This window comes from Emydura macquarii, unplaced genomic scaffold (genome assembly GCF_026122565.2).
Source record: "Emydura macquarii macquarii isolate MOO-44397 ecotype Brisbane River unplaced genomic scaffold, CSIRO-AGI_Emac_v2 contig_1043, whole genome shotgun sequence".
NCBI classification, from domain to species: Eukaryota; Metazoa; Chordata; order Testudines; family Chelidae; genus Emydura; species Emydura macquarii.
This window is the reverse complement of record NW_027131180.1, coordinates 392,857-416,044: the sequence shown is the minus strand read 5'-3', so window position 1 is coordinate 416,044 and position 23,188 is coordinate 392,857. Positions and strand designations below refer to the sequence as shown.

At 37.7% G+C, this 23,188-nt stretch overlaps 1 protein-coding gene across 5 annotated transcripts in view; it reads left to right on the top strand.

The window, feature by feature from the left end:
* The window catches only part of SH3KBP1 (SH3 domain containing kinase binding protein 1), a 333,778-nt gene that overhangs the window by 164,896 nt on the left and 145,694 nt on the right, over nucleotides 1-23,188 (top strand). For all 5 annotated transcript variants that reach the window (XR_010919120.1, XM_067545017.1, XM_067545015.1 and 2 more), the window contains 2 exons: nucleotides 7,289-7,395; nucleotides 19,946-20,075. Coding sequence is in view for 4 of the 5 variants with exons in the window: in XM_067545017.1 (XP_067401118.1) it covers nucleotides 7,289-7,395; nucleotides 19,946-20,075 (237 nt within the window). In the remaining variant the exon portion in view is untranslated. The remainder of the gene's footprint in view (nucleotides 1-7,288; nucleotides 7,396-19,945; nucleotides 20,076-23,188) is intronic.

Sequence of the window (23,188 nt, the reverse complement as noted above, 5' to 3'; positions counted from 1 at the left end):
TAGGTATCCTGTTGTCTAGTGGAATTCACAACCCCAAGTTAGACACTTAGGCTCTCCATACAAAGCAGAGAGAGAGTTAGGCAGCTAATAAGGGATGCACAGAAGCCAGCATGCTGAGCGGGTAGCCATTTAAGCTAGTTAGTAGGAAATGTTGAGGAGAGGGATTTAGCCTAAGCTGCTTCACTCAAAGGGCATTTTAAAATCGACAGGTCTGGATGGGTTGCATCCAAGAGTTTTAAAAGAGCTGACTCTCTGGACCATAAATGTTCCTTTTCAGTAAGTCTTGGATCACTGGGGAAGTTCCAGAAAATGAAAGGGAAAGCTATTGTTGTTAGTGTTTTGTACTGTATTGTAATGTAGTTAATGTATTTTAAAAGGGTAGACCTGATGACCCGGGTAATTATAGGCCCGTCAGTCTGACATCAATCCCAGGCAAGTTGATGGAGCAGCTGGTGCAGGACTCAATTAATGAAGAATTAAAGAGGAGAGTATTATAATTAATGCCAATCAACATCAATTTATGGAAAATAGATCCTGGCAAACTAACTTGATTTTTTTTGGGGGGGGGCGTGAGGGTTGGGAGGATTAGAGTACAAAATTGGGTGATAAACATAATAGGGTTGAGGTAATATACTTAGACTTCTGTAAGGCATTTGTCTTGGTGCTGCATGACATTTTGATTAAAAAGCTAGAAAGATAAAAAAAACTGCTATGGCACACATTAAATGGATTAAAAGCTGGCCTTGTGATAGGTCTCAAAATGTAGTTGTAAATGCGGAATCATCATCGAACGGGTTGTTTCTAGTGGCATCCCACAGGGATCAGTTCTTGGTCTTAAGCCATTTAACAATTTTATCAGTGACTTGGAAGAAAACAAAATCATAATTGATAAAGTTTGCAGATGACACAAAATTGGAGTAGTGGTAAATAATGAAGCGCATAGGTCACTGATATAGAGTGATCTCCTTTGAAGTAGTTCCACTTTTTATTTAAAAACAAAAAACATTAAAAATGAAATATTAATGGGGCCTGAGAGAGTGGGCATGACTCTATAGCATGGTAGTTAGGGCACTCACCTGGGAAGGGGAAACGTGGGTTCCGGTCCCTGCTGGAGTGAATATTTAATTATTTATAAAAAGTGGAACAGCTTCAACAGCCCCATCCCAGAATACTCCATAATGCAGTGGTTAGGGGGCACTGGTGGGAGACCTAAGTTTAAGTCCCTGCTTTACATCAGGAAGTGGGGGAATTTGAAGCTGGGTCTCCCACATCCTGAGTGAGTGTTTTGACCACTGGGTTGTTGAGTAAAAGGCAGGTGTTACCTTCACTACCTCCTATTGTGTGGCTTTAGGTGTGCTCTGAGTATACCTACTGAATTAGGCCTCACTGGTGAAATAGGCAGTGGAATGCCTCCTTTGAGAATCCTGCTGTGAGTTAGGAACCAAGCAGCTGAGCAATATCAGGACTTAGGCAGCTGTATGCATGCCCAGCAACAGAAATTTAGGTGTCTAGGGCCCTTTAAGCACCTCCAGGAATAGGCAGGACCTGAGCAGTGATTTTGTGAATTCCAGGGACATCTAAATGTTAGACTTAGGTGCCTCCAGTGGTAGACAAACACCAAGACCCTGTGGTGAATCTAACCCTAGTAACCCTAGTTATGGACCAGGACCCCATTGTGGTAGTCACTGTATGAGCAGAACAAAAGATGGTCTCTGCCCCAATCTAACTCTGAAAGAGGAGACAGACAACAGATGGATGTGGACACACCGAGGGGGATTACAAGAAAACAGTGAGACAGCATTGGTCAGCATGATAGACAGTGGTCTCAGCACACCTGTGGCCTAATTGTAGACAGGTGTGTTGCAGGCATCGAGGACAATTCTGAGGAGGGACTGGAAGGTGGATAATGAGGTAGTTCTGTGGATGTTTACAAAGAGTGCCTCCCAAGCATCAGGGAAGCCTGGGAGAAAGCAAGAAGGTGGTTTGTTTGACAATTTAGCAAGGGAGATGAATAACATCTCTTCTTTTGATAGTAGTTTTAATAATTTCGGAAGTGCACATGTACAGTCCATCTTTTCAACAAGAAGAACTTGCTTTTTTGGGTGCATTTCAGGAGCTGAGGCAGTTAACTACAAATCTAAGTTAGAATTGAACGTTGGGGAACTATATATGTCACCAAATATTTGCTCTGCTTATATTTTATACTTGTGTACTGTAAATCTGGTTTACTAGGTACTTTATTTATTAATGACTTTCACGGGTTCTGGCATATATAAGGTATTATCTACTACTGCAAGATGCTACACATGCATATCATGGGCCCTGCTCCTGCATTAAGATCCATGAGGGCAGACAGTTGCATTCATGTGCATTCATGAAGTAATTGGGGCACCACGCAGGCACAAGGGTCCACCCTGTTGGATCTGATTGCAGGATTGATGCCTAAGCTTGTAGAACAAAATAATATGAAGAATATGTTACAGAAATACATAATCATGAAATCAGTTTGTATCATAATACATGGATACAGGAGGGCAGAGTTAAGGCTGCATATGCAATCTTAACAGTATAATTTCCTGACTGAGTGCTTTACCATGCAGATTTAACATTCTACTAATCTAGGTATTTTTCCTTTAGCATTTCTGACATGCAAAATTAAAAATAAATGAAATAAAAACAGGAAAAGGTTAAGCCAAAAAAATGGCATACTGTGCCTAATTAGCAATCCGGCCTTGCTCAAGACTGTTATTTTGTCTTAACTGTCTGTAAGCCATTCTAGTTGGTAATCATGATTCCTTAACATGCAGTGTTGAGAAATGTTGTTTACCAATTAGAAACAAAAAACTCAAGAGGGTGACTGGCATGGAAATAGTCCTTTTACGAAAATCTTTGTCTTTGCTAACAGTTCCTGTATGTGTGCTGCTTGTTGACTTTGAATTCTCTTCGAATCAGCTCTGTTTTCAGTGTTCTGGTAGTACCTGTTGAATTCTGCTTGAACTACCCATGTTGCTTCATCACACCATACAAAACAGAACAACCCTTCTAATATATAGTTCTTAGCACTGCTAGTATGCTGTCCCAAGAATTCTAAACATGTACATAATCTGTCAGCTGTTCATGGGGCCTGGCTGATTACTTGTGGCACCTTGTTAAAACCAAAAGAGTGAACTGTTGCTTCTGTTAACAGCTGCGTTAGAAAAAAGAGGGACTTGGTGATACTTGCTCTCTAACCTTCTGTTCCTCGCTATTCTCCATTTAGATATTTCTTTAGAGAGATATCAAGGAGAGAAGTGGGAGACTAATTTAAGGGTCTTTATGATCGCTTTTGAGGAACTCTGAACAGTCAGAATGTTGCAGGTTGATCTTTGTTATTTGGTATCATGCTGTTTTCATGCCTTAATGTAATCTGTAAGAACTGTGAATATGTCTGAGAGTGGAATTGTAAGTTCATGGTCCCTATAATTATAATACTTTGCACTTCCATAAAGTTTTTGGGATCTCAGAGCTTTGGAAATATGAAGTTAGCCTCTCAATACCTGAGGGAGGCAGGGAAATACAATTATCCCTATTTACAAATGGGGAAACTGAGGCCCAACACACATCTCTTGGCTCCTTGTTCTGTGTTTTACTCGCTTTCTTCCTAAATTTTAAAATTTAAGAGATTTCTCACTGTTAAGCTCTCCCCCTCTTCCAGTAGTTTTCTTGGATTCTCCCTGTGCCTATTGCTCCACTGTCAATGGAGCTGAAGTCAATGGAGCTGCACTGATTTTTTTTAAAAAACTTTTCTGGTTTTGCTGTTACGTGACGTGGATTTCACAGCATTTTCCTCTTACCTTTTTTCCTCTACCTTTCTTACAGGAGCAGTATTGAGAGAACAGCAGTAGAGAAGACAGTATTGGGTAGATGGGGTTTACAGCTCCCTGATTATTCTACACTGACACTCTTGCAGTGTAGAATCTGTGGTCACACTTCACACTCATTGAAGCTATGTTGGATGGTTAATTACTGAAGCCTCTAGGAATTCTTCTAAATATATATAGCCTTTCCTCCGTCAGCCCATGACTTTTGTATATCTTTTTTTCCTGCTGTTCTGTAGCAATGAAGACACTTCCTTTCACCCAGTCCTTATGTTATTTTCTTGCTCTTTGAGCAAGTCCTGGTAGACCTTGGGAGAAGCATTGAGGAACTCGAAGTATATTATTATTCATTATTTATATTACCGTAGCACCTATGAGCCCCCAATCATGGACTAGGATCCCATTCTGCTAGGCACCCGTAGAGAAACAGAACAAAAAGACAGTCCCAGTTCCAAAGCGATTACGATACAGAGATTACATTTTTGTCAGAACACTCAAGTCACTAGATCCTCTCCCCAACCTCACCTAGAGGATGTTTGTCATTAGCCCTTAATAATCACTGAAACCTTAGGCAGGACTTAAGAGGCAAGATGAGTTGTTGCGGGGTTTTTTTGTTGTCATTTTGAACTGTTGACAAAGGAAAGTATGTCTGTTTTCCCTTATTCTAATTTTCCTGAATAAAGCAAGAGATTTTCCTGGTTTAACCCTGCTTTGAATAAGCTAATTTTGTGAGTAGGCAAAAAGATGAGATAAAGTAGCAGGACTGTCGATTGATGGTCATTGGACACACTTTGAATTGAAGATTGGGTTGTGTTAGGACCTCTTGGGTAGAGCTGAGTGAATAATGGATTTTTCAGTTCATTGTCAATTCCAAAAATCAAAACATTTATTTTTGCGTTAAATGGAAAATAAAGTTTCTCAAAAGTGTGGGCAAATCAAGAAGTTGAAAATTTTCACTTTGATTTGACTGAAACTTTTGTTATCTTAAAAAAAAAAACCATTTTGTTTTGGTTTTGAGCATTTTTTTTCTTGTTTTTCATTAAATTAAAGGAAATTTTGAAACAGTCATTTTGAACTGAAAAATAAAATTGCTTCATTTTGACATTTTAAATGAAATGTTTTCATTTGTTTTTTCAGATTTTGTATTAGGTTTTTTTTTCCAACTGAAACAGTTTGGTGAAATTGACACAAATTTGCTAAATTTTTTGGTGTTACCGAATCTGCATTTTCCCCTGAAATAAGTTTAGTGTGAAAAATTTTGCCCAGCTCTGTTCTTGGGACCAAAATAAGACCAATTGATCCTGTCTAAAACTGGACAGCTTGCATGAGGTGTACATGTGCATAGTGAGTTGATCAGACAGTTGATCCTGTCTAAAACTGGACAGCTTGCATGAGGTGTACATGTGCACGGTGAGCTGCTGACCTAGTAAATGCTGACCAGAGCGAAAGGCTTATGAAGATGCTCACAGGAAATACTGTAAGAGGAGAGACTGGGTGTGTAGTTGAGAAGAAGGCCTTTTCTACAACTCCAGTAGCTGAGCTTCCAAATTAAAAAACATCTGAAGGATTCCTGGAGTTTGTAAGTGTACCTTGATTTGAGGCTTAATGTCGTCATGTTCCTTTAAATGTGCATATTAATCTTTCTGTTATACTTGTAAAATCAGGTTGAAGATCCAGGGAAAGACGCACATTTATAACAGAAAAATAACACAAAAAATATCATAAGTAACTATGGGAAAAAAGAAAAAAAAGATCCACATGGTTTTATCAATAGTTCCAGTGCTGCACCTATTTCATATTCTCTTAGCAACATCAAAATCATTTATCCTTGAGTCACCCAATATTGATTATAAGATACCATGGCAACTGAAATATTTTAGTTTGTCAAATCAGTCAACAGCTACCCCTTCATAAGTGCTGATTTTCATATAATGGGGATGTTTATTTTAGAAAAAAGTCTGGTTTTTATTCGCAGCCTCTAACTTTTGCACAATCCTGAAAGCATTCTGTACAGAATATATTCGTTGGTTCTAATTTATTTAAGATGTAGCCCAGAAATCATCCTACTAAAATCATCAATGTCATACAATACTTTTTATTAGTTTAAATGAAGAAAAATAAACTGACATGATTATGTAAGAACTGAGCTAGTTTAGTTCAACTGCATTAAAATATTTATTTTTAAAAATTCAAATAGTCCTCTGCTGTTCATACTGCCTCAAAGCCCGGGGTGGAAATATTTAACAGCTAAGTGGTCTAGTGCAATGGTTCTCAACTGTGGGACAGGCGAACCCCAAGCTACAGTGCCCCATGGGGCTGAAGCCAGGAGCCCTGAGTCCATCAGCCCCACAGGACTAAAGCCACGAGTCCTGGCACCCCATGGGGCAGAAGCTCCAAGTCCTCCAGCCCCATGGTGAAGAAGCCCTGAGCTTCTCCCCCCTCCCCCCCCATCTTTGAATTTTTATAACATGGGAGGGGGGAAGAGGGAAGAGCTCAGAAAGAAAAAGTTTGAGTACCCCTGGTCTAGTGAAGGTAACATTGCCTTTCAAGGTTTGTCTGCATGGGACTCGCCCCCTCACCCCACTGTTATTTTAAAGACCAGATTTCTAAACTGAATAAAAGAGAAACAGCAATAATATGATTTTTCTCATTCAAGCTTAAGGAGCATTTCTAGTAAGGTCAGAGTTGTGGAGTAAATATAACGCTGACTGCATGGCTTTTTTTTAAATGGAAGTCTAAGGGCATTTGGACAGTAATTATGAGGAAATGCCTGATTTGTATGTGCGCATTTGAGGAGATTTAGTATTTCAGTTTATAAATTAAAAAATGTCATTTTTTTCATATGGTATGGTTCATACATTGCAGCTCCCTCTCATTTTCACAAAAAAGTCCAAATATAAGTAGATACCGAGCTGTTTAGCAAGCAGTATTTCAAAATTGAATCTTCCCATTTACCTGGCTGAATGTAAATCAGCACCCTAAACTTAGATTAGTGCACAGGCATGCTGTTTAAAAAAAATAATCTCTGAAATATGACACTATTGATGGACTGATGTTTAAAAAAAGAAAAAGAAAGAAAAAAAGAACAGAAAGAAATAGTAGTAAAAAACAATTTTTTTTCTTACTTGAATGTCACATTGTATCAATTAACACCAAATGACAAAAATAGTTGGAAGGCGTAACATGCCCTGCAGTCCTCTGAAAATTTCAGAATATTGATCCCTTTAGTAAATTGATCCTCGGCACATTTATCAGGCACTGCAAACATTCAAAAAGCGTTGAATAGTGCTCATTTAAATAATGCAATGCTGCTTCATCTTCAGCCCTGTCCCAGGGAGCATGTCCATGTAGCTGGGTTGCTTGTTGAGGAAACTTCATTTTATTTAAATTTTAATCTAAATGTTTTATTCTGTTCCTTCATCTGCATCTAGGGGAGAGGAATAGGAGGAGGAGATGTCAGGTGGCTTTCAGTTATATGCCTCAGAATGAAGATGAGCTGGAGTTAAAAGTTGGTGACATCATTGAAGTGGTGGGAGAAGTAAGTAACTCTTATGTACCGTGTAGGCACACAGTTTTCATTTGCTTTGTACATGCTAACCTTTCAGAAGGTGATATGTTTAAAAACATAATTCAAAAGAAGTTTATTTGTTTGTGTTAAGTTGGTTTAGATTTTTCGTTCCTTGTGACACTTGTAATTTGATCTGCTTCAGAGCTTTACCTGCAGGAATATGCGCATATTCCAAACCAAGTGGCATTTGGACACAGATCACTTTCTAGAATTGGGCAGCAGTTTTAAAATTTAGACGGTTAGAACGAAAAAAACTTAAAATCTGCAAGTGGTTCTACGTATGCAGATCCTGCTTGTAGGATCGATTCCATAGTGTTCACCCAATACACCTTTTAAGGACTTGCTCTTGCTCCATTGAAGCTGTTAGAAGTTATGCTCTTGATTTAAATATCAGGACTGGGTCCTAAAACATTAATCTGGAATCTAGAATGAATCAGGATATGCTCAAAGTCATTTAATTTTATTTATTTGCATTAAAATGATCTATCTGAGGATTCAGTCTGATGAAAAGTACAATAAAAGGCAGGTTTTCAGCTTCCATGATTTATTTCTAGGGATTTTTTTTTCAGTGACTGAGCAGCTAACAAATCAGCATTTGTTTACCCTGCTGAGGATATGGCCAGTTTTATTTCTCCTGTATCTGTCACTTAAATAACCAATAATCCATTTCTTGAAAAAGAAAAAAAAAATCCATTGCAATCTCGTTAAGTCTCTGTTGCCTGTAAAAAGGCTAAACTTGACATATGCAAATGTGAGGGGGCTTAGTAATCACTGTTTCTTCTTCAACCTGAATGCACTCGCTGCACATAGTCCTTCCTAGAACCAGACATCTCATGTCACCCAGCTACCCTTGTTTTGGTTGTAATGTAGGATGTCAAGATGAGAAGATATTAGCTAGGACATTTGGATGACACTATTCGCCCAGCATTCAAATGACTTCCAAGACAGAATTTAAGCTTGTCTTACTGTGCAATTTGAAATGTATTAGAGCTTACATGAACATAGAAAATCCTTACTTGAATTGCCCCACTTAAAGCATGATAAGTCTGTCTTTGAAAAACAAGATGATGGAATAAAAAGCCTTCCCCAGGTAAACCAAGGAGGCCATCCATGAGGAAGAACTGTCACCCTCCAGTGAATCATATAACTAAAGAATTTAATTGGGAGCCCTCCAGAGTCCAGCCAACTAATGTATCTCTTTTTTTCATTTACACGAACATTTTAATAACTCCCCTTTTCTGTAAGCAGTACAATTTTTCAAATCCAAATGAGACTGAAAATGTTTAAATTATATGTGGAAGAAGTAGACATATGAAAATTAAACATTCCGCTCCCTCATCTCCCCCACCCCACAGCATACATATGTGCTCACAGTTAAGGGTATGTTTTTCGGAAGTAGGTATTTATATAATTTAAAATATGTTCAATTAGTAATACACACATCTGGCCTGGAATTAATAATTGTGTCTGGATTGGTGCTGCTGAAAGAAGCCTGAGTATATTGCAGATTCTCTGCTCTAAGAAAATGCATTAGCTTTAAGGCAGAGTTCTATAAGGCTGACCTGGGGGAAGCACTGCTGGGATTACTTTTACTGCTGCACTGAAAAAATTTGCCATGGTTAGCATGTGCTGTTGACCATAACACCCACTGCAGATGGCTAGCAAGTAAGGGCTGTTAGAAGAGCAGTTGCCCTTTCCTAATATTCACTTGTGTCCTAGGGAAATATTCTATATTGTCATTGCCCAAATGTAAGATCTTGTTTACTCGCTTCTCACCACATTAGTGGAATGCAGGGTGTTATCTTAGCCTTCTGAGTGGTACTGGACTGGATTGGTGGAAGAAAAAAAATATTCTGCAAAATCAAAATTCGTAAGATCACAGTGAGTACAACCACATGGAATTAGTTATAACCAGGGTTGTTTTTTAGAGTGATGATGCTGAATAGATTGTCTGTATTCTATTCTTTCCCCATTGTCCTCGTATCAGTGCTCATTCCTATGAAAGTACAGCAGCCTTTATCCATTTCACAGGAGCATTATCTGCTACATAAAGCTGCAGCAGTAATTCACGGATGGTCTTTCTGCTTGTAGATGCTGCTGTGTACAAAGGCATAGTACCGTAATGTGAACCATGGCACTTCTGACATCCCATAGATACCACTTCACTTAGAATAATTCATCTTTAAGCTACCTAACCTGTGGAATTATTAAGAATATAAACATCTCAATTGTGCAGACCAGAAATATTTCTTTAAACTTTTACTTTATGATGTACCATAACATGTGCATTCAAATGACGAATTCACAAAACTATTATATGGATCATGCTTTGCAAAATGTTCATCAATATGTAGTAGCACCCTCACAGAATGTACTTGCTCAGTCTAGACCATCGTGATTGAAGATGAAAAACTGAATGATAGTTTATTTGCTTGTTAAAAAGTTATTTGCCCTCATTGAATTTTGCAGGGTTGAATCATACACTTATCTCCACGCATTCCCAGTCCTCCCAATCCCACTGACCAGATTATTTTTATTCACAAGTATGAGATACGATGCCATGCCTGTGCATTTTAGGCCTTGTCTGCACAAGACAGTTGCACCAGTTTAACTTAAACTGATCTTCAACTGATTTAGTTAAACCAGTGCAAATGCCTATGTATACACTCTTGTTTCGGTTTGAGTGGCTTATTTTAGATTAGTCTAAACCAATTTGTAACTGATTTAAACTAATCCAAAATAAGCCTGGTTTAGAGTGAAATTAGAGTGCGTACACAGCCTTTTACATTGATTTAGCTAAAACTATTTATAAAACACCTTTAATTAAACCAGGACAACTTTCCCTTATAGAAATCCTTTAGGGTTTTTTTATAGCACCTATGGTATCTATAGATAGGTACTATAGAAAGCTCCAAGTAGCAAAAGTTGTTTTTTAGATTGAGTGTGATGGACTCAAATAGAGCAGCAAAGAGGAACAACTTTGCTGTGTCTTATGTAAATTAAACAATCACCATTTGAATTGTAAGATTACAGATTTGAATTGTTAAACAAGCTACTTGCGCTTTGCTTTTGTGGTTGATGTCATGAGAACCTATTGATGGAATTATAGCCCTATGATTCACAGTTCCTTCCTCATTGTTCTATATGGATTATAAATTTATTTAATATCATAATATCAAACATTCATAACAGTAGCTAGAAATGTTTGTTGTGGGTTCCAAGATTTCCGTAACTGCACAGACATTGAAATACCAATGAAGAATTAATTAATAAATATATATTAAAATGTATTCAAATTAACACAAGATAACATTTTTAGCCTGGTTTATTTTCACCATTTCCAAGGTTTATGATTGATAGTTCTTTTATATGTAGTTCATTTTCCAAGCTCATTAGTTATAGCTATAAGTACAATTGTCCCAAAATGCAGCTGTAGTCGTCTAACTCTCTTATTAAATGTAAACATTCAAATACCAGTTATAATTTGTCCTAATACTTCATATAATTCTTCCAGGTTAAGAACATTTGGAATGTCATTTGACAGTTTTGAGCATGTAATCAGTTTTGATTATTGTATAATTATACTGTAATACACTTTAAGGCCCAATTCTCTTTGTGGGCAGTGTCTTGGAGTGCTCATAGTACATAAAGTTAAGCATACCAGTAAGTCTTTGTGGTACTGGGGCCTTAAAATATATTGTAGTGTATTATAGGCAGAAATGGTAGTGCTGTCTATAGTTAAGGATGCCTAACATTTCCATTGTGGCACCCTGCTTTCAATGTCTATAACTTTAACCATTCACACTGAATTTTTCCACACTGGGTGTCTGCCTCAGGTTAAACTTCTTGTTTTGAAAGTTTCAGCTAGAAGGGGTTAGCCATTTATGAGAACAAGATTAGGGAAACATACGTTGTTTTGCCCACCTTACAAAAAATGCTTATAAAATCATTTTATTGAGCAGATGAGGCAGATCCATGCTTTGGAGCAAGAGCGTAAAATCTGGCTGGGGGAGTGAGGGGGCGGATATGCCTTTTGCTATTCCTATGAAAATTCATCCACATATGATCAACTTATAAGCTTTTGAATAATTTTTCTCTGTACCAAGCATGCCGTATCCCAAAGATATAGGGGCTGGGCAGTGCTCTTCCTACCATAGCTCTGCCTGCATGCTGTGGATCACTGCAGGCCAGAACTGAGAGCAGGGAAACTGCCTCTTTTATTCTCTCAGCGCTCCCCCGCTGTCACACAGGTTGCAAGGCTAAGGAGGAAGCAACCTGCCTTAAATGCAGAGGAGTGAGAAATGGTGAGGAAAGAGAATGCCAGAAGGTGATAGATAGAAGTGCATTTGATAGGAGCAGACGGATCGGCTGTGCTACAGGGGCAAAAGGGTCTATAACCACTAGAGCACATACTCTCCATCAGAACCTGAAACTAAACCCAGTAGTCCTGAGGCTCTGCATTCAGCTGCTGTCAGCAAATAGCACAGGGAAAGGGGCTGATTCCCCCTCATGTGGCTGATCCAAACAGAGGATAACAGACTATTACTGCTACTAGATATTTTGCTAGTTCAAGTGGTAGAGTTCTCTGCTATGGATCTAACGATCTGAACCCTGCAGATGTCTCATGCCAAGGGTCAGTATTGTCACACATGATGAGATTTGTTTTTAATATTTTTTAATTTTAATTTTACAATTTTAAACACTTACATTAAAAGAACATTAAGGTTGCAAATTTAAGCACTCAAAGGTTAGGAAATGTCACATTACGGTTACTTGTGCAGCCTTAATTCAGTCCCCGTGGGCACATGACTTTGGTTACATGATCACATACAGTTTTTTTCCACAAGACCCCTGCCTTAGTCATTGCCCAGGGTGGGACGGTGCTTTCGGATGAAGCAAGGTTTTGTAATGAAGGAAGTTGTTGTCTATAGGACCCAAGAGTTCCTACGTGATGCTAGTCCAGTCATTTAAACCAGATCTTTCCCACTTGATCTCTAATCATATATTCCTTACTTTCCGGGGGTGCAATGTGAGACACCTGGAGCCAGATTTGCATAAATGCTGTGTGTTTGCAGCTGGAAGTGAAGTGGATTAGACCTGTGCTTTGAACATATGAAGTTCTATTAAAATGTTAAGTACTCTGAAAAATGAGGCCCTACGTGTCTCATGTTGGACTAGCAAAAGTAGTGGAAACTTTTGACCATTTTGACCTTCAGTTTCCCAGCTGTAAAAGGGGGGATCGTAATATCATATAATCTCCTACGGGTGTTATGAAGCTAAATTCATTAATGTTTGTGAAGCACTGAGACAAATATGGTGAGAGCACCATTGTGACCCAAAGCACTCTCATATTCACATCCTACACAGTGTAATAATCTTTTTACAAAATAGGTCTTGTTAGGTATCATTTGAAAAGTAATAACTCACTGGTGAATAATATCATGTTAAAATGTATGTAGCAACATATATAAAGTTCTGAGTTCCCCCTGTATGATGTTACTAGGACATGTTCAAAACCAGACAGCCTTGCCAAGATAAGAGTTGTTAAACAGGCCTACCCTAAACAAGGGAATGTGTGTGTTACCCCAGTTTACATATAAGTAGTAAATAGAACCATCAAGACAACAGGAGGAGGAAATATCAGGAACCAGAACAATTTGCATTTCAGCAAACACAAGTGGGAGAAGATGGAGCTTTCCATGTTGCCTTCCTCACAACTTGAAGGAAATTTACTTTGGTGGAGGTACCCTTCAGAAGAATTCATTTCATAGATTAAATGGACTATAAAAGAACTTGAGGTTTTCATCCCCTTTATCTCTTTCACCAAGAAGACAAAGTAACCAGCACCTCTGGAAGAGATCCTTTGGGGTGGGAGGAGTCAGGCACCATCTTGCTGGCAGACTGTGGGGTGGGAAAAGCTGTCTTGAACAAAGCCTTGAACCAAACCTTGATAGATTAAGTTTTAGACTTTTAGATGTATGCTTTCATTTTTACTTGCTTGTAACCATTTCTTACTTTATCTCTTGTACTTGAACTCACTTAAAATCCTATCTTTTTTTGTTAATAAACTTGTCTTACTATTAATCTAAAGCAACAGTGCTGTGTTTCTATTAAAGTGAATGTTAATTCTAGTTAATGGGGTGGGTTTTGTCTTAAAGGAGCAAATGGACCTTATTATTCTTCTAAATGTTGCAGGAGGCCTGGACATACCAAAGCACATGGGCCTGGGGAAGTTTGGGAATGGGAGTGTGTTGGAATCACCTGCTTACATTAACCAAATCTGGTAAAGACAAAAATGAGACTGTGATAACTGCTGGCAGGCAGTTGGATTCAAAGTGGTTGAATAAGAGTTGCACAGCATACAGAGCACAAAGTGCATGCTGGCCACTGACTTTGTATGTTCCAGGCAGGGAGTCACAAGTAGCAGAAGCATTTTGGGGAATTCAGGGTTTTTATAATGCAAGTGGTGACACAGCCTCTCACTGGTCTGAATTGCACCCCAGAACCTGACAACCATAGAAACATCCATAAAGAAATTAATTTTATATTTGGAGCAGGGTGTGGATGCTGTGCATTAAATAAGATCTGTGGCCACACATTGAATGAGGAATGTTGTAGGGTGCAGTCCTAGAGTAAGCCACCTCATGGCACTTCAGGCACCCTGCTCTTGGTTACCTCTTGGTTTTACAAAATATCTTCCCACAGTCAGAGACTTTTATATAAGCAATCTTAATACTGACATTTTCTAAGTTTTGAGTGCGAGACTTTGCAACCTTAACGTTTTTCTGACATAGGTATTTTGTTTTTGTTTGTGATATATTAGAATAATTAACACTGATTGCATGCTCAAAACTGTACTTACAGTAAATAAAGTTGAACATGTGCATAGACCTTTGCAGGTTGGCACCTACATAGGAAACTTGGATGGCAGAAAACACCTCTTCCAGATTTTCTTTCACCCAAGAAGAACTGCTACTTTATGATTATCTTGGCTGATTGTATTGAAATATTATTTGCTGTGATGCAAAACCAATATGAAGGACAAAATAATGGATATGTATGTTGTATTAACATCCATATAGAGTCCATATAGTGACCATGTTGGTGTGCTGTATCTGGGAAGGGGAAGGAGTTTTCCAAGCCCGATTTCTACACACAGCCACATACACTGTTTATCAGAATAAAAAGGGGAAAACTTTTTACCGGAAGTTGTAAAGCAAAGCATTTTAAATAGAATATTCAACTGTCCTTACATTTCCTAGCCGTGGCTTCACTAGGAAAAAATGCTATGTTCTTAACTCAAGTTACCTTGTAATAAAATTCTAGTGAACACAAGGCAGTTAGTAGTTTTCGCTTTACTTAGAAGGTCAAGTTAAAGACTAGGCTTTAACTTGATAGTCTTTAATTTCATCTTCTTATTTGTGTGAAAGTTACTACCAGCCTGGTCTACACTAGTATTTTACCTCATTAGCCAACCTGAGTTAAAAACACACAATTTTTTAGCCATTGAAGATAAGGCTGCAGAGCTTTGCCTCCTCAAGAATTTCTCTCAATTCTGTATGGATTGCCCATTATTGCTCAGTCTCAAATCTCCTCTGTTTTAAACGAGGTGATTAGGAAGCCATAGCTGTACAATTACAAGTGTATTTGAATCTTAATGAGACCATCTTAATGATAACCAGTCTGGGTTTCAGTCTTCTTTTAGAATTGAGTCCATGTTCATTAGTGTCGTTTAATAATCTGATTATTTTAGGTTTGGTTCAGTTGGCTCTTTTGGTTATGCTGGATCTTTCAGCAGTTTTTGACCATTGACTATAGGCTGGTGCCTTGATGACTAGAGGTGGTTGTTGGTGTGTCTGGAACTTCCTTCAAGTGGTTTCTTTATTATCTAGAAGACTGAATCCAGTCAGTGCCCGTGAACAAAGAAATCTCATCACTGAGGGATGTAGTGTGCAGTGTCACACAAGAATCTGATCTATTTCCCATGTTGTTCAGAGTTTATATGGATCTCTTTTTGACATTATTTCTAAATATGGCTGGAATATCATCAGTATGCCTTGACTTGCCACAGCATAATTCGTGTCTCATGGATTCATCATGGTTTTTCCTCCACCTTGGAGGAATGCTTGGTTAAACTATTCCCAGCTTGGTTGAGTCAGAGCTACCTCATTCTCAACCTAGAGAAAATGTAAGTCTTGCTGGTGCATAGAGAGGATGGTTATGAGTGGGCTGTCTGCTTCTTTGTGTCTCCAAGTATTGAAAAGAGACTTGGTTGGAACAGTGAATCATATTAAGAATCTTGTTGTTAATTCCATCCAAAGCCCTTTCCATGGAAAGACATGCATTGGATATGGCTGTACAGTGAGAGTTTTCCCTTTCCCCCAATTATATACTTTATTTTCGATGCATCTTTACTTATATCATGAAGGCCTTCTGCCCACACAATTTTATTTGTTAGTTCCCTCTGAGCATTGCTTCTTTAGAATGCAGCAACATGGTATGTTTGCCTGTAGGTTTGAAGACACTGATCACATTAATCCATCTTGGATACTTTACATAGGCAAATGTCTGTGTTGATTTTTAATATGCTTAATGATGTAGGCTCTGGCTGTATTTTAGAACTCTCTTTTGTGCTTCTTTGTGATTTTTCACTGTCTGTCTCTGTTTAGGTAATTAGCCTCTATCTCTATAGTATCTGAGCACCTCTCAAGTATTTAAAAATGGAAATAACAGTCACAATTCCTCTCTTGCTGCCTTTTCAGAATTTCATCTTCAGGGATACTTCATCAATTCCTTTCTTGTAATAGAACAAACGTTACATTTTGTCTTTTTATTTGTATCTGGTATACATTTCATATCCTTGCTTTCTCCAACATCCCTCCTATCACTGGGCCAGATATACTTATCCACAACAAATGATGCTTCACTGGATGAGTAATCTCAGTGAAAGCTGTGACACCCAGAATCTGCTCCACTGTGCTTTTCTGTGAAATTCTTTGCTTTAGTGATCTTTAAAAACTAAAATTATATATGTCACTTCCTTGATGGTAGCCTCCTAAGTTATTTTGATGGAGTTGGAGTACTTTTAGCAATAATTAAACAACATCATTTAATGTTAATATCTTTAAATCTCAGAGAAAAAGCTTTTTCACGGCAGCAGAGATAAGTGGGTTCTGCTGAATGGTACTCTATAGCTGCCCAATAAGATATGAGCTACATTATAGCCAATCAAAATATATTTAGGGGAGGAAGGTCTGAATGTAGCTCCCTCACCATTAGACCCATCTCCTTCGCGCATATAACACTGGTTGATGATGTGATCTATAAAAATGGCTGAACAGGGTACCTCCTCTAAAATATATGAAGTATGCTAATGAAATATCTCTATTCACCTTCATGTACCATATTTCCCCATGTATAAGACGCTCCCATGTATAAACTTTTAACTTACTGCCCGTGACGCCAGTGGCGCATAGGGCAGCTCCCATGTATAAGACGCACCTTAATTTTGGGGCCCGAAATTTGAAAAAAAATGTTATTGAATTCAAGTTTTATTCATCATAAATGCAAGTAAAAAAATCTACAACCACTGTATAAGACGCACCCAGTTTTTAGACCCCAAATTTTTTGAAAAAAGGTGCGTCTTATACATGGGGAAATACGGTATGTTGTTATGCTTAAAATGTGGTGTTGAAAGCCTAGGGAGCTTAGCAAGATGAAGACACCCTTTGCCTTCCCAGAAGGCTGCCAAAGGATCTAACTGATTGAAAAAAACAGGCTGAACCAAAAACAGTATATTCAGTATTGTCAATGCAAGATGGATTAGTTCAACCTTTCCTCTGCTACAGGAACCCTTGTTTCTGTTCTATGGATGAAATACAAAAAGATTATTTTTGCACTGCCTGAATGCTAGGCAAGAATTAGGACCCATGTGCATAAATTATGAAAGCACTTAGTTATAGTAACAGATTTTACTGATACTTGTACCTTCTGATAGGCTACTCACATGAATAATACATTTCCATTTGTAAGTTTTTTATTGGCTAAGAATTATCACATCATTTCCAACCATATGGCACACAATTGTTCCCATTTGGGTCTGCTAAATCCCAAAGACAGTTTTATATATAGTTTGCCGTACAAAATAATCTCTAACAAGTATGATTTAAAGATAATAAAAATGTGCATGCGCACACATACACACACCTATGTATAATGCTGTTGCTGAAAAAATATTTATTAAAATATGGGACCCCAGGCTTTTGGGAAGATTCTACTTTTGGCTCTAGTTTCTTGTTCACTGGGCAGGGGCTGGAAATATCATGCAGTAGTCAGCAATGAGCTTTCCAGATGGTTTAAGGGTGAATAATTATGAGTCTGTATATATGTATGTATGTGTGTGTACATGGTATTGATGTTAATTTATTAGAAAACAGTGTTATGCAATGGGGAAAAAATTACTTCGAAGGGATGTAAGTAGGTAATATTGATTGGTCTGGTTTTGGTTTTATAGCACAAAATATTAAAAGGCATTAAGGGCTCAAACCTATTTGCTTGCAAGATTTCGTCTCTAACAGTCTGCATAATTCCATTCATCGTTTGCTCATCAGTAAGTCAGACTTAGGTTGGGTAGTGTGAGTAATGGGTGTAAAGGGTCAGTTTTGATCAATAATGTCTTCTGTGAATAAATGCACTATTATAAATAGAAATATTTTATATATAAATAATATTAAAGGGATGCAGGGATTATTAAATATTAAAGGGATTTTAACCGCATAATTTTCCTCTTTGAAAATTATTATATGAAAGGTCTGGCTTTTGAAAATACGATTGTTTATTTTTTTCTGTTTTTCCCAGACTTTTTAGTTTGACCAGAGAAGTCAAAAACAAACATATTATTTTTCTAGGACATATGAAAACACTGGGTGAATTCCTAGTCCCACTGAAGCCAATGCAAGTTTTGCCATTGACTTTCAGTAGGGCCAGTATTTCACCCAGAATGTCTTGTTTCTTCTTCTCTCTAAGGTGGCAGTTAGCTAACAACCGTTATTCCCAGAGAGGTGCTTGACCTCTTTGGTATTACTGATGCATGAACAAGGTCTTTTGGCATAGTAAGGTACTGAAGTTGTTAAATGGAAATAGCCATGTTGATTTGCACTTCATTCAAAATTAAAGACGACAGTGAACATAGGGGGACAAGAATTGTGCTACAGAAGCAAGAGGGGGGAAAACCTTACAATAAAAATAACTTGGTAAATGTACTTTATAGTAATATCATATCAAAAGGAAATACACATACAAAAATAAATTATGGCATCTGGCTGGATTTTAAGATTCAGCTATTTTATCTACAGGTTGAAAAAATACTTGCTTGAATTGTTGATGGCATCCTGGAAATGTTCTTTATAAATGATTTACAATGTAAGAACTTGAGACTTTTACAGATATTTGATATGTAACTGAGTTCTTAGCAAATACCTGAAACTGTTTAAATGTTTTGTTTTTTAAAAACTTAGTAAACATAAACAGCTACAACTTGCAAAGTGGTTGGAATCTGGTTTTCATCATTTTTTTTTGGAGAAAAGAGGTGTGTTGAATCATATTAGAGATTGATATTTCGCAGGCTGAAGCTGTCCTCTGTCACTTTTTTGTGGTTGGGCAGTGTCTGATGGACGGACAATATTAATCTGTCAAGGATATACTTATCTGATGCAGAAAATAAATCAGTCCCTACTGTCCTGTTCTAACCTAAAGGTATTTGGTATTTAGGGACTGTAATTTCCTAGTATGATGCTCCTATTCCATATTGGATAGCTTACTTACACATGAGGGAATGAATCATTTTAGGTGATATATTTATCTTCTACTGGGATTATGTTAGGAAGTTGCTTGCTTCTTTCGCTCCCATTATTATTTATTTCTGAAGGTCCTATTGACTCTTCTGGAATTTAACACACATTAGTACTGTTCTTCATATTCTCTGTCTCTTCATGTTTCTTAACTTTTACATAATACTTGGTATCATGTCATGCAGTGGAAACCTTAAGGAGTTGCTTGTAAAAGATATGGTATTTCTCAGTTACATTGTTCTTTTTCACATCCTATCATGAACCGGGGTGCAGTATTGCTGTGCACAGTTAAATAGCTGTTGTCTCAACTGCTACATTTCCTTGGTGGTTGAACTAATTCTGACAAATGTGAAATGTATGTGGTGCTCTGTAATTGTAAAGTATTGCTCAATCATTTTATATAATGGCTTGTCCACTCCCATGATTGAAAAAATAAAAATACTGCAGACATGCACAGATAATATGCATGCATCTTGTGCATATAAAAAGATGAATCCCTTATGCAATGTGCATTCCATACTTGTAAAAATGCATACAAATAGCTCAAAATCAGTGTTCTTTTCACATTTGTTCCAAACTTTATTCATCTGATTTGTACTTTAAAAAATTTAAATAAAAAAGTGTTGTATATATCAACACCCTTTTTTTGTTCTGTTTCTGTCTTGATGCAGGTGGAGGAGGGCTGGTGGGAAGGAATTCTGAATGGAAAGACTGGCATGTTTCCTTCCAACTTCATAAAGGAGATTTCTGCTGATTCTGATGATGTGGAAATTGCACAGGAGGAACAACTAATAAAGCCAAGTAAGGAACAAAGTGTTATCAAGTCCATCTTTTTTTTTCTTCTTCTTCTTGTTTATTGACTTGCTGGTATGCTGGATTCTTCATATATCTTGCTTGGAAGAGTTTCAGGATGCCTTGTCCTAAAGCTGGTGCCAGGAAAAAGTTGTTTGGCTTTGGATGCTATAAGACGGGTGTCAAACTCAATGATGGTGACGGGCCAAATTCACATAAAGTCCAATTCGCAGGGGCCATGCAATGCCCTCCGACCAAAAAATTCGGGCCACTTTCCTCTTTTCGGTGGCGGGATTTCGCAGTGGGCCCTGGCTGCATTGCCGCTTTAAGGGATTTCTAGCAGCGATACCCGCCGCCGAAAAATTCCGCCCATCTCCTGCTTTTCGGCGGCAGGCTTCTGCGGAGGAAAGTATTGCTGCTTTAAGACTCTCTTACAGTAGCAATGCCATCCATAGAAAAATCTCTTAAAATGGCAATGCACCACACGGGCCAGATCAAAAGGGTTTGACACCCCTGCTATAACAGTATTAGCATCTTTTCCCTAATTATACCCGTTCGCATTAAAGACCAATCCAGCTACAATTACGAAGGGCCCAGGAAATGATGCCATTTTATAACTTTAGGACTTCTGTTTCATAATGAAAATACAATTCCATTTTGTCCTTACATGCTGTAGCTGAGCAATATTACCAAAACACCTATATCCTGGTTTTACTTACTTGTTTAGCAGGGGGCTAGGCATGCCAGGGCTTATTCAGTGAATCCTCCTGTGGATTTAAAGATTCATAATTATTGGTGTGGGATGTGCAGCACTTTCTCCCTCCAGGTGCTGAGCATACTACTTCCACATCCCTCATTCCCAGCCCCTGCTACCAAAGGAACAAAAAGGCCAGAATTGGGACTCAGATTTGGTTCTCCCCTGGGCCATCTGCTCACCTGGATTTTCATTACTGCTGTAGATGACAAGCATGTTTGGTAACTAAGTTTGCAGTAGTGTCAGCTTGGTAGTGGATTCTCCCAGTTCGTAACTTTCCTTGATATAAGGAGACAAATAACCTGAATCATAAATCTACTTCTTTATGAAATGGATACTTTGTCTTGCTGCATTTCAGTTTCTTCAAGTAAAGATTCTTGGCATTATCTCCAAATTCTGTGGTCACTAGGTCCTGTGTTTTAAAAATATTCCAACAGTATTTGCATACTTTAGCATAATTGCACATTTACCTGCTAAGTTGCCCCCTGCCAGGCCATGTGCTATTTGCAGCACTTTTGATATTTTGTCATGCGTTGTTCTTCTGAGACCTCTACAGTAGTTAGGTACAACTGGATAAAGTGTGATGCTTTTGTGGGATTATGCCAAACTCTGAAATGTATCAAATTTGAACAAATCTTTATAAATACCCTTATGGATGACAGGTGAAAATCCAGTACTTTTGAAATTTTTTTTAATTGAAAATATTTTAACACAGCATTTGTTTGTTTTCGACTTAGGGAAAATATGTTATCTTTATTCAATGCCACAAAAATAAGGTTATTAAAAACAAACCTACTGTAGCATTTGGAAGAGGGTTTTTTCTAATTTCTTATAAGGATGGAGATTCTTTGTTGAGGTATTAGTGACTTATTCTATATGCTTGGAGTTGGTATGATCTTGGTAGAGAATGTTGCTTCAATCTTAAACAGAATTGCTTCAAAATACTCAGCAATTTAAAGAGAGGTGCAGGGGGAAAATTAATATCAAGGAGTAATATTGAAGTTGCATGTTCCGGTATGGCAGACTATACAGTGTAATTACTACTTGCAATTATGATTTTTTCAGTATAAACGCAGTGAAGCTTGATAGAATTAATTCCAGTTTGTAGATAACATTTCAAAAGTTAATTCATAGAGACTTCAATTTGGAATTAGTATTTTATCCCCTAGATTCTAACTGATGGGCACTTTATAAAAATGTTTATCGGTAGAAAGATTTCCAGGATAGGTCACCCCTTTTTCTATACGAGAGGAAAAATGTTCCTTTTCTTTGCTAATTTTTCATTTTTAGCCTTTAAGTTCTCCGTTGTTATGATGATGAGTGCCCGAGAAATTACTTAAAACAGATTTGACAAAGAAAAGCAAGTGTAAGGAAAGTAAATGTAAAATATTTGTATACCCTTTTAGTTCTGTCCATAATGACATAGGGAATCAATTTAGTTGACCAATCAGATTCCTCCCTTGGGCCTGTCTACTTGATAAAACCCTACCAAGGGACACCATCAACATAAAAATTACATTTCTCTGAAATTGCTTGTACCTTCCCTTCTAAGTAACACCTAAGATTATTTTATCTGAAATAGTAAGAGAGAATATTGTTCTTTTAAAATTTTGTGTAAATTGAGTATTTGAAGGTGCTTTGTGGCTAGCTAGTTTCACTGTTGTTTGTGTGGGTGTTTCAGATAGTTAGCAAAATAGTTTTAAAATGGAAAAATATTACAAAGAGAGGCAATGGGGCTCAGGGTGCAGATGTAGTCTCTGTAATTATTTTTTTTAAATGGACTATTTCCAAGTTGACATTGTCTCTTTAGGGGCCTGATCCTGTACCATTGAAGTCATTGGGAGTTTTGTTATCCATTTCAATGAGTGCGGGATTGGTCCATATGGAAGTCATGCATATACATTCCTCCAAGAGAACTAAGAACTGACTGAGTTCTTTCTAGACTGTCTTCTGTAATTGTTACAGCGGTTACTCATAAATGCGTGGCCATTTATAAGGCTATATCAGGTACCTCAATATGTATATTAAAAGTATGTATGTTTGATAGTAATTAGGCACACACATCAGAAGGGAAATGCCACTTAAAATATCCATATTTACTATTTTTCCAGAAGAACAGACATGAAGATCAAGCAAATATAAATATATCAAGAGGAGTATGTGACATAATATAGGGATCTAATTTCAGGCCTCTAAGTCAGCTCCTTGCTTATAGGAAGACAAGGAATGTTAGTGCTGCAGTTTCTTGAGGGACGGTAAGGCCATGTAATATAGGACTACAATTTCTCTAGCTTTTGTAGCAGCTTGTCTACACTGCAGCATAGAGTGGACTATGGGTGTGAATTGCAGAGTGCACCAAAATGTTGCC